Genomic DNA, 16,794 nt, shown 5'->3' with positions numbered 1-16,794 from the left:
TCTGCTGTGCGAGTTTTTTGCAATAGAGTGAAAGTAACTAAAGCAGCATTTGTTACTGTGTCACCCTGCCAAAAGTTCTCCCACAGGACCACTGAGCTTCTGAATGCCTATGGCTCAAAGCTCTACGCTCTGGTTGCCCTTTCCAAGGTTTTTTGCATTAGTCCTTATCAGTCCTTATCACTCCAACGCTGCGGGTCGGTCATCGACAGCAAGTTCAACGCCAACATTTAAGCGCTGGTGTCCGTGGGACCGCTTCAGTGGGCACGAGAGCAGCGTTGCAGCGACAATGGCTAAAAGGCCGCCTTTGTTTGCCATGCAGGTGCTGCTTCCACTTGTAGCGCACAGCATCTACATCTGTTATTCTGCCCGTGACAGTGCTTCTCTGCACCAAGTGACGCAGGTTGTTTCCTATCATGTGCCTCCGTTCGTTCATCAGGCGGCGCCCTGAAGAATTGCGAGCAGTCCTTATCACTCCAAGGCTGCGCCATGGTAATCGACAGCAAGTTCAACACCAGTATTTAAGCGCTGGTGTCCGTGGGACCGCTTCAGGGGGCACGAGAGCAGCGTTGCAGCGACAATGGCTAAAAGGCCGCCTTTGTTTGTCATGCAGGTGCGTAACTACATTCCTTTATATGCTAAGAAAAGTGACAATCGATGCTTACTGCTGCTCCCGTGCCCACGGGTGTTTTTGAGCGTGTTGACTGAATGGTTCAATAGCTGCGTTCTTTTGCTATTGTCGGGAGATGTGGAAGTAAATCCAGGTCCTTTTCGCACGTGCACTAAAATAATCAGCGGTGATTGGAGCGCAGACACATCGATCAAGGAGAGTAACCCTGCCGCTAATGTCGTATTAACACAATCAGAGCAAAACATGGAAATACTTCGTATCTTGAAGGAATTGCAGGCACAGTCAATCGCGCTTTCAGCCAGTAACGAAGATATACGGAAAACCATGAAAGAACTACGGAGCGGACAGCAAAGTATTAATTCAACCCTCGCCAGTATGAATTCCAGGCTTACGACAGTTGAACACTCACTTGAAGCAATTGACGAAGTAACACAGGATTTCGAATGCAATGCTCTTAATATTCGCAAACAAAATAAACTGCTGCAGGCAAGAATTCATGAATTAGAAGACTAGAGTCGTAGAAATAATCTATTTTTTCATGGTATCGCCGATGAGAATGACCATGAAACATGAAATGAAACGGAAAAAAAACTTTTAAACGTCCTCTCAAAATATGTTGATCCCGAACTCTCGCCAAATGACATAGATAGGGCCCATCGATTAGGGCGGCACTCTGATTCTGGATGCCGTCCGGTGATTGTGAAGTTAAACAACTTCAAAACCAGAGAAAAAATTCAGAAGTGTAAAAAAGACAAAAGAAGACGTTCAAGTGACAGAAGATTATTCGTATGCTACACGCCAAGCACGCAAAAAACTGGCTTCGCCAAATCACTGCCCGGCTATCCATCTTTTAAACTAAAATACAATAAGTTGGTCGTGAATGACAGATCCTACATGTATGACCCTGTAAACGATAAAACATTTCTTATTACCGCAAAACGCGCATAGCAGATAGCCAAGCACGCGCCTTCGTCTCTCTCCGCTGCAACTAGCACTTGTAAATCTGCCTAACAATTACCGAGGGGCAGTGATCGTTATCTAAGCGCAGCTCAAGCAACAGTTTTATTTACTAATATCCGAAGTGTCATCAAAAGACGTACAGAACTCTCCTCTGCCATAAGTGCGTGCTCCGCTGACATCGTCGTCCTAACTGAAACTAGGCAGCATGAATACATACGTGATTCTGAAATATTCGATTCACCAAATCATTTCCACTTCTATCGTTGTGACAGGAAAGATCGGCAAGGTGGTTGGGTACTAATAGCATTCAGTAAAAAAATAGTCATGTTCTATTCACATAACATCAAGCATCGAAATTATATGGGTATCTCTTCAACTCGGATAACTGAGAATAATTCTAGGCACATGCTATCGACCGCATAATGCATCTCCTACTTTTGTTGCAGAGCTTCATGATACCATTAACGTTATAGTAACGCGTTACCCTTCGTCATCGATCTTTCTATTGGGTGATTTTAACTTTCCGGGCATCGGTTGGTCTTCGGTGCAACTATTCTCCTCTTCGACACTATGCAAGGAATTCACTAATTTATGCTCACTGTTTAATCTTACCCAAATTGTTACTCAGCCTACCTGAATTACTGAATTTACAAGTAAATTAGACCTCATACTAACAACATGCCCAGAACTGTGCTCAGAAATAACCCACACGCCCCAGTTAATTGACCATTCTTTGCTCAATTTTTCTGTCAACATTCATATACAAAAGTCGGCTAGTCACACTAATATAATACGCATGTATCATCGCGCTGATTTCAACAAAGTTAATAATGAACTAGGTTCTTTCCTGGCCACTTTTTTCGACGAATTCGACTCGCGATCGGTGAACGCAAACTGGCTCTTATTCAAGAAAAAAATCTTAGATCTCACCAGCCGTTTCATAACTACTCGCGTAATATCTTATCAGCATCATGCGCCATGGTATAACGCGTCTCTTAAGCGCTTGTCTAACCGTATGAAACGCTTTTTCTGTTCAGCTAAAAAATCACGCACTGAATATAATTGGTCCCGTTATCGCTCTGCAGCTTACACTTACAATTCTGCGGTCAAGAACGCTAAAGCCAATTACCAGAATAGCACTCTACCGGGTATGTTGCTCAATAACCAAAGAAAATTTTGGAATGTCATTAACCCCTCTGAAACGTCTAGAATAATAATAACGAATTCAAGCGACGAACCTATATCTGACACTGCCTGTGCAAATGTACTGAATAATATATTTTCGAGCTTTTTTTCAAGTGATGAAACTACGGATTTCCCTCAACTGTCTCATAATAACTTCCTCCCAATGTACCCTGTCGTCATCCATCCTGACGGTATAGTTAAAATAATTGATAATCTTAAGATATCCTCCAGTGCTGGTGTTGATTGCATTACTACAAAGTTCCTGAAAAGTACTAAAATGTACTCATCGCATGCCTTAACTTAAATATTTCAGCAATCTTTGGAAAACGGTGAACTACCGGCCGATTGGAAGATAGGTAAGGTGGTTCATGTGCATAAATCTGGTAACAAACATTCGCCTTTTAACTACCGGCCCATATGTATTACCAGCATCCCATGCAAAATCTTAGAGCACATACTTTTTTCACATATTGTCACTTTCCTTGAATCAAACTCGTTTTTCCATCCTTCTCAGCACGGTTTTAGGAAATCCTATTCATGCGAAACACAGTTACTCCTATTCACGGACAAACTCCACGCAATTTTAGATTACCGCTCGATCGCCGACTGCATCTTCTTAGATTTCGGGAAGGCATTTGAGAAGGTTTCTCATCATCATTTGTTACTAAAACTGCGCATGGTGAAATTAGACACTAACATTCTAAAATGGCTCGAAGTTTTTCTTACCCATCGTCAGCAATTTGTTGCCGTTAACAATGTTAATTCCGCCGTTCACCCTGTCCTTTCCGGTGTGCCCCAAGGCACCGTCTTTGGGCCCCTGCTTTTTCTTATATTTATCAACGACTTACCCAGTAACCTTTCTTCTTCTGTACATCTTTTTGCCGATGACTGCATCATTTCTCAGGAAATAACAAATGATAGTGACAAGCACATGATTCAGTCTGACCTTAACGCTATCTCAACATGGTGTAAAACTTGGAATATGACTTTAAATGCTGAAAAGTGCAAACTAATCCGCATTTCTCGCGTTATTACTGAATCGCCCGTATATACTCTTAATTATCTGTTGCTTGATCCAGTTACAAGATATAAGTACCTCGGAATTCATATTACGTCTGACCTTAGCTGTCATGCGCACATTGAGCACATCACTAACAAAGCTAATCGCATGCTCGGATATCTGAGACGTAACTTTCACGCATCCTCAACTAACATTAAACTTCTACTCTATACGACACTCGTACGTTCACAACTAGAATATGCTTCATCAATCTGGGACCCTTGTGTTAAGAATTTGAGCGACCTACTGGAGATGGTACAACACAAATCAGCGCGGTTTATTCTCTCTGACTTTCGGCGTACATCCAGCGTAACCGCTATGAAAACTACCCTAGGCCTATCTTAACTTGCATCACGACGCAAAATTGCACGCCTGTGCCTTTTTCACAAAATATTTCATCATGAGTCTATTCGCTACGCGTTACTTCTTCCCCTTCATATATTTCACGCCGCACAGATCACATACATAAGGTAGGCATTTCTATATGCAAAACTAAAACATTCTCAGATTCTTTTATTCCTCGCACTTCATATGACTGGAACCACCTTCCTTCCTCAGTTGCCACAATTCCTGACCCTGTATTGTTTAGGTCTGCTGTTGCCGCTTCTATTGAATGATATATTGTGTTGATCACTTGTTCTAACTTTTCTATGTTGTGATAATTTATTGTTCTCTGCTGTTTGTATTTTCAGTGTTATTATGTATTACCCACTCCCCTCTGTAATGCTTTGCCCTGAGGGTAAAATAAATAAATAAATCAGTGCAATGCCAAGGGCTCAGAGCTAACAAGCATTTGAAACCATAGAACTATACACAGTAGTGCTGGGACCGTGCAGCAAGTATTTGCCATTTAAAGGGCTCAGCTTGTTGTGAAAACCTTATAACTATATGCTAGTTGTGGCCTTCTGCCAAATTTGTCCTTCCACGTCATTGTTGGCCTCACCTTGTAGCTTGTCTGCATGAGACTGCATGAGACTGGCTGCTACCTACAGTTCACTTTGTTGTTGTTTTTTGTTGGTTGTCACATTCCTTGCGTGGCAGTGTCATGCGGTTTGGGAAGTAATCTGATCTGATTTCTGCATTGGCCTGAAGTGCAAGCTTTTGCAAGAGGGGCAGGTTTACGGTGCCCCCTTGTTTGCTGTAAATGCAGTTTGGCCATAAGGGTTGGTCCTTCTTTATTGTGATGAAGTGTAATTTATTTCATGAATAAATTAATGAAGTAAGCACTCATTTTTGTAATAATTGAACATTCACTATAGCTGCGGTCATTATAAGTGCGCTTGACTGTAAAATGGCTTTCTTCCGGCATTCAGTATTATATCTTAAAACCAGCCGGAAGACACAAAACCGGAGAAGAGATGAGCACAAAAGGAGGCTGGTCTAACAACTGAAATTTTATTGAAGGAAAACAGTAAAAGAAGCCCTGCAAAGAGATGCACGCACGCAAAACCCCAAAGCAGTGAGAGGGAAAAAAACAATCGAAAGGCACTGGCGTACTAGTAAACCATCTAAAAAAACAAATTCCTTAAAATGAAGGTTCACCGATGGTTTAGCCACGCACTTGTCCTTAGGCTTGTAAGCCTCAATTGTATCAAGACAGATTTATCACTTTCCTAAACCACTGATGTGCCGCGGAAATCAGGCGTGCAGAGACACAGGTCGTCCTCCAATTGCATTCACGAGATCGAACGTGCAGTGTCAGGTAAGAATTCACCTTCCTCTCTCTACAGTGAAAGTGCTCTCAGCCAGGTGCACATTCTGACATCTGCCTGTCTGTCCATAGTATTTTCAGCTACAAGGCAGTGGAACGCAAAAAAACAAACATTTTACTTTTGCAAGTGGTGAACATTTTTTATCTGCCGCTGTTGTATCAAGCCTAGTTTGAAGGGCGGCGCAAAAATAATAATAATAATACTTGGCTTTGGGGGAAAGGAAATGGCGCAGTATCTGTCTCATATATCGTTGGACACCTGAACCGCGCCGTAAGGGAAGGGATAAAGGAGGGAGTGAAAGAAGAAAGGAAGAGGTGCCGTAGTGAAGGGCTCCCACGCAAAAAGCACCTACCTCGCTTTTTGCTGTCAAGACAACAGCAACATCATACTTTGGTGCGACTTTCTTGAGACGGCGCGATATGCCGTGGAGGTAAGGTATAGAGGCCGCATTTTTGTGCTGCTCAACTACGTCAAAATTATGCGAGTAGTGTTCCTTTCCCTCGAGCGAATGAAAACACACTCTGACAGGTGCGCGAGATACGCAAGTGGGAACCCCGGTGCCATTGGCTTGGAAACCTGCTCCGAGAATGCATTCTCAACACTGTGATGGCATGACTTCCGTAAAGCGGTCGTGATGCATGCGATTGCCAACCCGTCCTTCGCCAGCCTCGAGTGGTTCGACTCATAGCTAAGAGGCTTTCCCGATCTTGGGCGCTGGTGCCAACATATGTGGTCGTGCGCAAAGCGCAGGTCTAAATCAAGAAACTGCAAACGGTTCTGTTTAGTGAAATTAAGATGTAAAAGATAGGCTTTGACCACATGTCTGAAAGATTTCTAAAAAGTCTTGCGCCAACTTATCTGAGCCCTCCTTTTGCAAAAAATTAGGTAGCTATCAACATAACAAAATGCTAGTACACCGAGGTCTTCCGAACAGGGTTTTGTTGAGGTATTAACTCTGGACAGAAAAATGTCGCAGAGGAACGGTGCGACCTGAACCCTCTGCATATGCCTGATTTCTGATGTAAATGCCGCCCTGCCAACTCCTTATAGTTTCTTATGGACAGCAGCCTGGACAGGCGCTCTGCATGGAGCATCGACATGGAGAGCCTGTACTATTCACTGTCACATGATTGACTTCTGAGGCGTGTGCAAGACTGCATCAGGGTGAACAGTGAACATGCTTGTACAGACGATTGCGTGATTTCGTTTGCCAGCTTCATGAAGCTGTTGTCCTTTAGTGCAAATCCCCATTTGTCAGTTGGCATCGCGGTATTTACATCCAGGTCGCACCTTTGCTCAGCAACAGTTTTTTGTCTAAAGTCTATAAGGCATTAGATCCCTCTTTGGAAGACATTGGCATAGTAGCATTTCGTTATGTTCAGGACTACCTAAATTTTTCTGGACATGGAGGGTCAGATATGTTGACACAAGATGTTTTAGAAATCTTTAAGGCGTGCGGTCAAGGATTGTCTTTTACATCAGAATTGTCTAAGCAGAACCGCTAGCAGTTCTTGTATCATACCTGAGCTTTGTGGACGACCATGTTTGTCGGGGCTACGGCCCAAGATCGGGAAAGGCTCTTTTTAGCTACGAGTCGGACAACTCGTGGGCTGGGGAAGGATGATGAAGAGAAGTACTTGTCGCTGGCTATGGTCACTAAAGATGGAAACACTTGATGGGTGTGCAATCGCGTGCATGACATCAGCTTTACATAAGTCATGCCATCAATATGCTGAGGATGCATTGTAGCAGACTTCCAAGCTAATAGCAGCTAGGTTTCCACTAAGCAGAACCGCTGGCAGTTCTTGATTCAGACCTGAGCTTTGTGGACGACCATGTTTGTCGGGGCTACGGCCCAAGATAGGGGAAGGCTCTTTTTAGCTACCAGTCGGACAACTCGTGGGCTGGGGAAGGATGATGAAGAGGGGTACTTGTCGCTGGCTATGGTCACTAAAGATGGAAACACTTGATGGTTGTGCAATCGCGTGCATGAAATCAGCTTTACATAAGTCATGCCATCACTGTGCTGAGGACGCATTGTAGCAGGCTTCCAAGCTAATGGCAGCTGGGTTTCCACTTGCCCATCTCACCAACCAGTCAGAGCGTGTTTTCACTCGCTCGAGGCTAAGGAACACATACTGGGATGATGCTGATATACTTTACCTCTACAGTACTTCACACTGTCTCGAGAAAGTCGCGGCAAAGCATAATGTGGCTGTTGTGTTAACAGCGAAGTGCAAGAAAGGAGGCCTTTGAGCCGCCATTAAAGCAAGGCTTAATAAAACTATGGGTAATCATCCACAATAGAAGTTGTCTCGTAAAAAAGGTTCACCACTTGCAAAAGCAATGGACTTTATTGCGTTACACTGCCTTAGGGCTGCAACTAGTATGGGCCGACCGGCAGATATCTGAATTTGCACCTGACTGAGCACTTTCACTCTTTTGGAGGGAAGGCAAACTCTAATCTGGCACTGCACGCTCAGTCTTGTGAATGCAAACCTGAGGATGACCTGTCTCTTAGCATGCCTAATTTCCACGGCACATCAGTGGTTTACGGAAGGGAGAAATCTGTCGATAGATAATTGAGGCTTCCTATAACGCTAAGGCTTAGGACACGTGAAGTTAAGCCGTCGATAAACCTTCACCCTAAGGAATTTGCTTTTTTAGATGATTCATTAGTATGGCAGTGACTTTTGATTGCATTTCTCCATTTCACTGCTTTGAGGTATTGTACGCACGTACCTCTTCGCGGGTCTTCTTTTCCGGCTTTCCTTCACTGAAATTTTTTTTAAGCCTCCTCTTGAGCTCGTCTTGTCGTGTGTTGTGTCTTCTGGCTGGTTTTTAAGGTGAGTCAGTACTAACTCGCCCAGTCAAAAGCCTTGTTCAGTATTACAACATTTTAAATGAAGTGAAAATTTTACTAGGCTATGTTGCCAGGGATCATGTCCGCAGCAGTTGTGGGCAGCTCAGAAGAGATAGCGTCATACGAGTGGTTGTGATTGGAAGAAGATGATGTGAGGATGCTGCGCGAAAAAATTTCATAATCTGATAATTATTTACAGTCAAAAATGTCCAAAAAGAGGCCGGGACGGAGCAAAAGTTCTGCGAAGTTTGAAAACGCTGTAAGTAGGCGGAGCTACAGCATAGAGCCAAATTTGACATACTCGAAGTCTGGACAAAGCCAAAGCTTGCACCAAGTTTGAAAACTCGAAATGGGCAATCTCGTGACCAGTGATAAGTGAGTGATACGTAACCAGAGGATAGAAAAACGAATGATAAATTAGAGGAAATTAGGTAATTAGGGAGAAGAAAAAGGCAATGAACGGGTACTTAGACTGGACGGTTATTTAGTGAGTGGAACGATGCATGGCGGAAAATTTGAAAACTCGAAATGGTTGCTGGGATGAAATGAGGGTAAAATAAGAGCTAATCGATAACCAATCAAGTGAACACGAAAACAACCATGGCCCCTAATTTCAAAGGTGACCAGTGTAGAGGAGGCGTCAACGCTTCCACATTCTTTTTGTGCGGTGATATCTATTTTTTCTTTTCTCAGCAGAAACAAAGACCACTTTTCTTGGCTCATGGGCGATGTATCTAGGACCCTGCAGCCAGGAAAACGCTGGAGAGCGTGCCTCAGCAAGATCGAAAAAAGCACAAAACAGTAAATAAAAATGAATAATTTTCATTGCAATTATAGTGGTTTTTGCATGAAATAATCTGGAATGCACTATGCTTGTATTATTTTACTGGCGACCATTAACAAGCTGTGCATTTTTGTGCATTTCCTAGTCAAGAATACACAAATCCTCTGTTAATTGACAGTTGACACAGTAACGACTGCGACACAGTGTACGAGCACTACACACGACACACTACAGAAGACAAGGCAAACTACAGAAGACAAGAGATTCCACAGAAATCAAGACAGACTACACAAGACAGGACAGACTACAGAAGACAGACTATAAAAGACAAGACTACAGGCTACAGAAATTTTCTGTCTTAGAATCCTGTACTGTCTGTTGAGGAGGTACATATGCCAAGTTTCCTCTTCACTGCTGTTAGGCTTTGAAGAGAATAGAGCATGCGTCCTTAGCAGCATGCTCTATTCTCTTCATATCAAACCTCCTTATCGGCTACCCTTGTGTCTTATTTATTAACTTCGATAGCTCTGCTTGTTCTATTCTGTCTAGGATAGGACGCCGTCATGCTTTAGTGTTTCTTAACCAGATGTTTTTGTCTCCTGAAATAGCCTGCTAACATCCGGTCGATCCAACCTATCGCCTACTTGTACGGCGCGCTCCTTGTAGATAACAGTGAGAATTTCGTTGCTTGTATGAACATGGATATCACCTTCCTCAGTTAAAGCCGAATGTCTGTTCTGTAGCGAAATCTTGAATTCCTCTACTCTCGCTTCTGCCGCTAACTCGTTAATGGATTTCCACTTCACTAGTTTCTTCTATTCCGTCTTCAAAGATTGGCTTATTTGAGACATTCACCATTCTGTGGTCGCTACAACGCACCTTTCCAACGACCTCCTTATCCTTTGCCATAGCAAGGTGAGCGGATATTATGAAGTCTAATTTGTAGCCTCGACATTAGGGCTCTTCCAGGCCAACTTCCTGTTCTCTTGTCTGCGGAAGAAGTTATTCATATTGAAGGGGGAAGACGGCGCCGAGAATGAGCGACTGAACGGGTGGACGAAGACGAAGACGACAACGAAGGTCTGTGAATTGTGTGCCGCTCGTAGCTGTTACTTCGTGGTGTACATTGCTGTAAATATATTCTTTCCCGCAACATATTCGGTGGAGGTGCGCCTTTCCCCTACGTCTACCAACGACGGAGCTCCGCAGCGGCCGACAGCTGCCTGCACTCATCATGACCCAGGACGCCTGCCAGCAAACATCACTATTGGCCATGCCATCACTCGTTGTTTCTAATCCTCGTAACCCTGGGACATTTTCTGACACCGACAACGTTGACGTGGACGACCTGATCCAGATGCATGAACGCGTGAGTATATACAACCGCAGGAATCCAACCCTTATGCTCGCTAATGTCATTTTCTACCTAAAAGACACCGCCTTAGTCTGGTACGAGACTCACGAAGATGACTTGACCAGCTGGGACATCTGCAAGCAGAACCTTCGCGACCTGTTTGGACGAACGCTCGGCCGAACACTCGCCGCTAAGAGGAACCTTGCATCCTGAGCTCAAGCTTCTACGGAATCCTATGTTTCGTGCATTCAGGACGTGTTGGCCCTCTGCAACTAAGTTGATGATAACATGCCCGAATCTGACAAAGTGGGTCACGTGTTGAAGGGGATCGCCGAAAATGCCTTCAACCTGCTCGTCTACAAGAATTGCACTACAGTCGACGACATTATTAAGGAATGTTGCCGCTTCGAGGAAGCTAAAAGCAGGCGCTGGCGGCTGAAGAATGGAGTGTGTCGTTGCATAAGTCCTAAGTGCATGCGTGGAGTGCGATAGACTGGTCTTAAAGCTGCGCGCTTCACGGCGCTGCTGCACCAGCTCATCAATGGTATTGAGCTGCGCATTCTCTTGTAAAGCTATGACCAGTGTGATGCATGGAAGGCACATAATGGTTCTCATAGCCTCTCGCCAGTTCTTCCCCCATGGAAGTTTGTACAGCTCAGCGACAACAAGCCAAAAGACAATCGCCAGCCAACATCTGCTCATTCGGCATCACTGCTCTGCCAGAAATTTGAGGAACAAGATGCTTGCCTGCCTGAAGGATCCATTGTTGTCTGCGTAGACGCAAGCATGCAAGATTGCAAAACAAAAACAGCTAACTACTGCCCGTGCAGACCTGCCCTGAATAAAACCTCTTGGTTTCAGCTTACGGAAACCCCTTCGTCCTTTTGTGCTGAGCTCGTTGCAGTTCGAGAAGCACTCTGCTCTGTGGCCGAATTAACTATGCTCCCTTCGGCCCACGTTGTCATCGGCACTGACGCCTTTCAAGTTGTCCGGTTGCTACGACGTGTTAGCCGCTATCCAACGATGTTAGGACACCCACCGGCTCGCGGCTCGCATCCCGCAGCTAGTACGTATTGAGTGGATCCCACGGGATCTGCTGACCTATCAAAGGCAGGCAGATTTAGCGACCCGCCTTGCAATTCCAAACTCATCACCACCTCGGCTCCTTAATTTGGACAATCTTACCCTCCTTTCATCATGAAAGGAACTCCTCCGGCGCCGCACGCGTGCTAGCATCCCTCCGTATGCGGTAACCCTCTCCGCGGTGTTACCCGTGCAGAGGAGGTTGCGCTTAGGAGGATCCGGGTCGGGGTTGCCCTCACACCAGCCATCTCTCGGAAGTGGCCTCAGTACCTAGAACTGTTTCCTCGGCCAGGGTGTCCGGTATGTAAACACGAGGAAATTGAGGCCGACATTCATCACTTACTGTGGGACTGCCCAGCTCTCAAGCCTACAAGCACCCGGCACCTAATGGTAGCAGGTCTTTCGCCAAGCAACCCTTCTCATACATTGCCTGGACTCAGGGACCATACCATCGTTCTCTACTGCACTTCATGAAATCAGCTAACCTTTTTCTATTCATTTAGATCCTTCGTCACACCTTCACCCATCATTGATGCCGTGGGGCAATCAATTTCGCTTCCAAGAAAAAAGCAGGCGTATTAGCCAGCCGTACACACGCCTCCCCAACACGGCTGTCACATCCTCATGTGAAGACCTGCTGTCCCGGCAAACTCCTGCGCCTCCAGAAAATGTGACCCGCATCATTCGACGCGAACTCGAAGCCATGTCCCCTGCCTCCCTGCACCTACGTGATGGCGACAACCACTTGCCCACCATCTCTATGGTACCAGCCGTCGTCCGTCAAGAGCTTGCAAATCTTGGTCTCCAACCCGTAAGCCCCGTACGTCCTTCATCCCCACCCGACATCACTGCGATTGCTCCTGACCGACCTTCCTATTTCGCTCCACGTCGACGTAACCCTAACGACTGGCTGACACCCGACGACAGGCTCATTTGTTTCCTCTGCCACCGTATTAGCCACATCTCCCGTCACTGTCGCAATTTTTGGTCCCGTCGTAGCGCATACAATCCTCTCAGATGTCACCGCAACGATGAACAGCCCAGCCACTTCACGCCCACTCCAGCCCGCCAGACTGCTACAGTCAACGGCCAGTTTTCCCGCCCCAGCCGCTTCCCGTCCCCCCTGCGTCGGCAGTCTCGTTTGCCCCTACTCCGTCGCTCCTCTCCTGGCCCCTACGTACGCTCGCAAGCGGAAAACTAGACGCTGCAGTGTCTGGAGGTTATGCTGCAATACAGCCTCAGTCCCAAAATCGTCGCTTAGCCCTCCGCGCACACCAAAATTTGCTCGCTATTCATGTCGATGGAGTCCCTGTGAGAGCCCTGATCGATACGGGCGCGCACGTGTCCGTCATGAATTCAACCCTCCGACGCCACCTAAGAAAAGTACTGACCCCTGCTCCCACAACCGTTCTCCGCGTTGCCGACGGCACAACGCCTCCTGTGGTTGGACTATGCACAACCCCTGTGACCATTTCCGGCCGCCATACATCCGTTCTATTTTCTGTTCTGGACCAGTGCCCACATGACGTCATTCTTGGCCTCGACTTCCTGTCTTAGCATTCAGCCCTAATCAACTGCGCCACCAGTGTTGTCCAGCCTGACCTACTCCTTTCTGCTGAGTCACTGTCCCCAGTTGTATCTCGCCTTTGTGCTGTTGACTTTGTCCGTCTAACGCCTAAAGCCGCCACTTACATTTCTTTTTCATCTGTTCCTCCTGTCCCTGATGGTCCCTACGTAGTCGCTCCGAACCTTGACGTCGCCCTCTCGCGAAGTATTTCGCTTGCGCACACTGTCTGTACAATGTCGGCCAACCGGGCGTACCTTCCGGTTCTGAACTTTGGCTCGTCTATCGAACCGCTCCCGCAGGGCATCTCACTCGCCACGCTCTGCCCGGCTGCCAAATGTGTCATTTCAGCCGTGGGCACCTGCTCACCTTCTACTCACCAAGGCCTGTTGCCTGCGGATACATCAACCGAGAAACCAACAAACGACTACGACGACAAGATCTCTTCTGACCTACCGCCGATGCAAGCTCAAAATCTTAGTTGCCTTTTATCATCTTTTCGCGACATCTTCGACTTTGATGCCCGTGGTTTGGCTCGAACCTCTGTAGTGACGCATCGCATAAACACTGGTGATGCCGCTCCTATCCACGGACGTCCGTAGTGCGTGTCCAGCGCTGAACGCACCGTCATACAACCAAGAGGTGGACAAGATGCTCACAAAAGACATCATCGAGCCCTCGTGAAGCCCTTGGGCTTCACCAGTTGTCCTGGTAAAAAAGAAGGACGGCAGCTGGCGCTTCTGCGTTGATTACCGGCACCTAAACCGCATCACAAAACAGGACCTATATTCACTCCCGAGGATCATTGATGCATTAGATTGCCTCCACGGCGCCAAATAATTTTCTTCAATTGATCTTCGATCGGGGTACTGGCAAAATGCCATTGATGAAAAGGACCGCGAAAAGACCGCCTTCGTGAAGCCTGATGGCTTATACCAATTTAAAGTCATGCCATTCGGATTCTCTTACGCGCCGGCTACCTTTTGGACGAATGATGGACTCCCTTCTTTGCGGCTTTAAGTGGTCGACCTGCCTCTGCTACCTTGATGATGTTGTGGTTTTGTCGCCTACTTTTGCCACGCACCTCGAACGCCTCTCCAGTATTCTGACAGTGTTCCGTAACACCGGACTCCAGCTGAATTATTGGAAATGCAAATTCGGTCACTGCCAACTCACTATTCTCGGACACCTGGTTGATGCTTGTGGTGTCCGCCCAGATCCAGTCAAAATTCAAGCCGTCAAGGACTTTCCTCTTCCTAGGTCGTCGAAAGATCTGCGCAACGTTGTCGGCTTGTGCTCCTATTTTCGCCGTTTTATCAAAGATTTCGCCTACATCGCTTGTCCCCTCATCGACCTTCTGAAGAACGACATCCCCTTTAACTCGGGCCCTGCTCAAGAGCACTCATTTTCCTCCCTCGTTCAATTGCTAACCTCTCCGCCCATTTTAGCCCATTTTGACCCGTCGTGTCCCACAGAGGTTCGCACCGACGCCTCCGGATATGGGATCGGTGCCGTGCTAGCCCAACGTCAACAGGGACAAGATCGCGTCTTCGCTTATGCCAGCCGCCTACTTTCCGCCGCCGAGCAAAATTACTCCATTACTGAGCGCGAGTGTCTCGCCCTTGTCTTGGCTGTAGCTAAATTCCGCTCGTACCTGTTCGGCCGCTCATTCGCTGTTGTCACCGATCACCATGCTCTCTGTTGGCTGTCTTCACTAAAAGATCCCACCGGTCGCCTTGGTCGCTTGGCTTTGCGCCTCGAAGAATATTCATACTGTGTAGTGTACAAGTCCGGTCGTCGCCACCAGGACGCTGACTGTTTATCCCTGTACCCTGTGACACCACCTGAGCTAGATGACACTGAGACCCTGCCCTGCCTCTTAGCTATCACTGCTCTCACCGATATTGCCAACGAACAGCACCACGACTCATCTTTACGCCCTATCTTTGATGGCCTCCGCTCTGCAAATCGATCTCCGTCTCTGCAACTTCATGTGCTCCAGAATGGCATTTTAGATCGCTGCAATCTACGCTACGATGGTCCTCCATTGCTGCTCGTCATACCCCAACATCTACGCTCTTCTGTCCTTGAAGAATTGCACGATCTGCCTACAGCCGGCCACCTTGGCGTGTCCCGGACATGCGCTCGAGTGAGGCACCGCTTCTTTTGGCCTGACCTGTATCGTTCCGTCAAGCGCTACGTTGGCGCTTGCGACCTGTCTCAACGTCGGAAAAGGCCCTCCGCTCTGCCTGCCGGTCTCCTACAACCCAACGACGTACCTACGAAACCTTTCCACAGTGTTGGCCTCGACCTTCTTCGCCCTTTTCCCACGTCCCTCTCTGGCAACAAGTGGATCGCTGTCGCAACTGATTATACGACTCGATACGCCATCACGCGTGCTTTGCTTACTAGCTGCACTACAGATGTCGCCAATTTTCTTCACCAAAACATCATTCTTCACCATGGCGCCCCTCGTCAACTGCTCACCGACCGTGGTCGTTATTTTCTGTCCCGAGTGATTAATGACATTCTTCGTTCGTGTGCTACGCAGCACCACCTCGCGACAGCTTACCATCCACAACCAACCAGCTTACGGAACGGTTCAACCGCACGTACACCGGCATGTTAGCAATGTACGTCTCGCCAGACCACCGAAATTGAGACGCTGTTTTGCCTTATGTGACTTTTGCATATAACTCTTTACGGCATGACACAACCGGCTATTCCCTTTTCTACCTTTCGTTTGGTCGGCACCCCATCTTGCCTTGGGACACTCATGCCGTCTTCTGGGGCCATCCTTCCCAAACTGGTAATGTGCCGTCCACCCCAAACCAGCCCAGCGGCGCATCCGTTCCTGGAGCGCTGTCCCTTTGCTGGGCAGGCCGGTGAAGACATTGACGAGTGACCCACCCACTACGAACGCGTGAGCCGCTATAACCACTGGTATTTGGTCGCAAAAATTGCGAATGTATGGTTTTCTTGACTCAAACCGCCCTGCTGTGGTATGAGAACCGCGAATACTCATTGTCCACAAGGGAAAGGTTTGCCGATGATCTCAAACTAAGCTTTGACGCACTACTACGAAGAAGAAACAGGCTGAAGAGTCCCTTGCCTAGAGGGCTCAAGCTGTGGGCGAAACTTGCACTAGGTACATCGAGGCTGTTCTCAGCAGATGAAGTGAACTAGACTTGTTGGTTAAGGTTCATATATAAAACAGCGCGAAAGACTGGACGAAAGGAGGACCAAACAAGCGCTGTTTTTCGAGCAGTGTTGTGCAGAATGCAGGATTACGAACAGCATAAAGCGCAAGGGACGAAAAAGCGTCTGATGTGTAAGAAATGAACTACACATGTGTGGCGATCTAGGTTTGCTGGTGAAGGTTCATGCTTAAGACAGCGCAAAAGATGAGCTGTTTTAAGTATGAACTGTTCTGAAACGGTGCGAGACATTAGACGCTAGATTGTCTCAACAGAACAAGATAGGACATCTCCTCAAGCGTATTGCAGAAGATATCTAGCAGTTTCTTATAGCCGAGGACATCAAAATTTGGTGTCAGATGTCTTCCCGCACTGCCGGACAATCGACGCACTCAAATCTCGCC

General features: G+C 47.0%; 1 protein-coding gene across 6 annotated transcripts in view; it reads left to right on the top strand.

The window, feature by feature from the left end:
* Positions 1 to 9,239, top strand: part of LOC144094054 (uncharacterized) — a 39,880-nt gene extending 30,641 nt beyond the window's left edge. For all 6 annotated transcript variants that reach the window (XR_013306396.1, XM_077627918.1, XM_077627917.1 and 3 more), the window contains 2 exons: positions 320 to 610; positions 9,105 to 9,239. Coding sequence is in view for 1 of the 6 variants with exons in the window: in XM_077627917.1 (XP_077484043.1) it covers positions 320 to 338 (19 nt within the window). In the remaining 5 variants the exon portion in view is untranslated. The remainder of the gene's footprint in view (positions 1 to 319; positions 611 to 9,104) is intronic.
* Positions 9,240 to 16,794: the final 7,555 nt, after the last annotated feature.

Source organism: Amblyomma americanum, chromosome 6 (genome assembly GCF_052857255.1).
Source record: "Amblyomma americanum isolate KBUSLIRL-KWMA chromosome 6, ASM5285725v1, whole genome shotgun sequence".
In the NCBI taxonomy this organism is placed as follows: Eukaryota; Metazoa; Arthropoda; class Arachnida; order Ixodida; family Ixodidae; genus Amblyomma; species Amblyomma americanum.
This window is presented reverse-complemented; position numbering and strand designations above follow the sequence as displayed.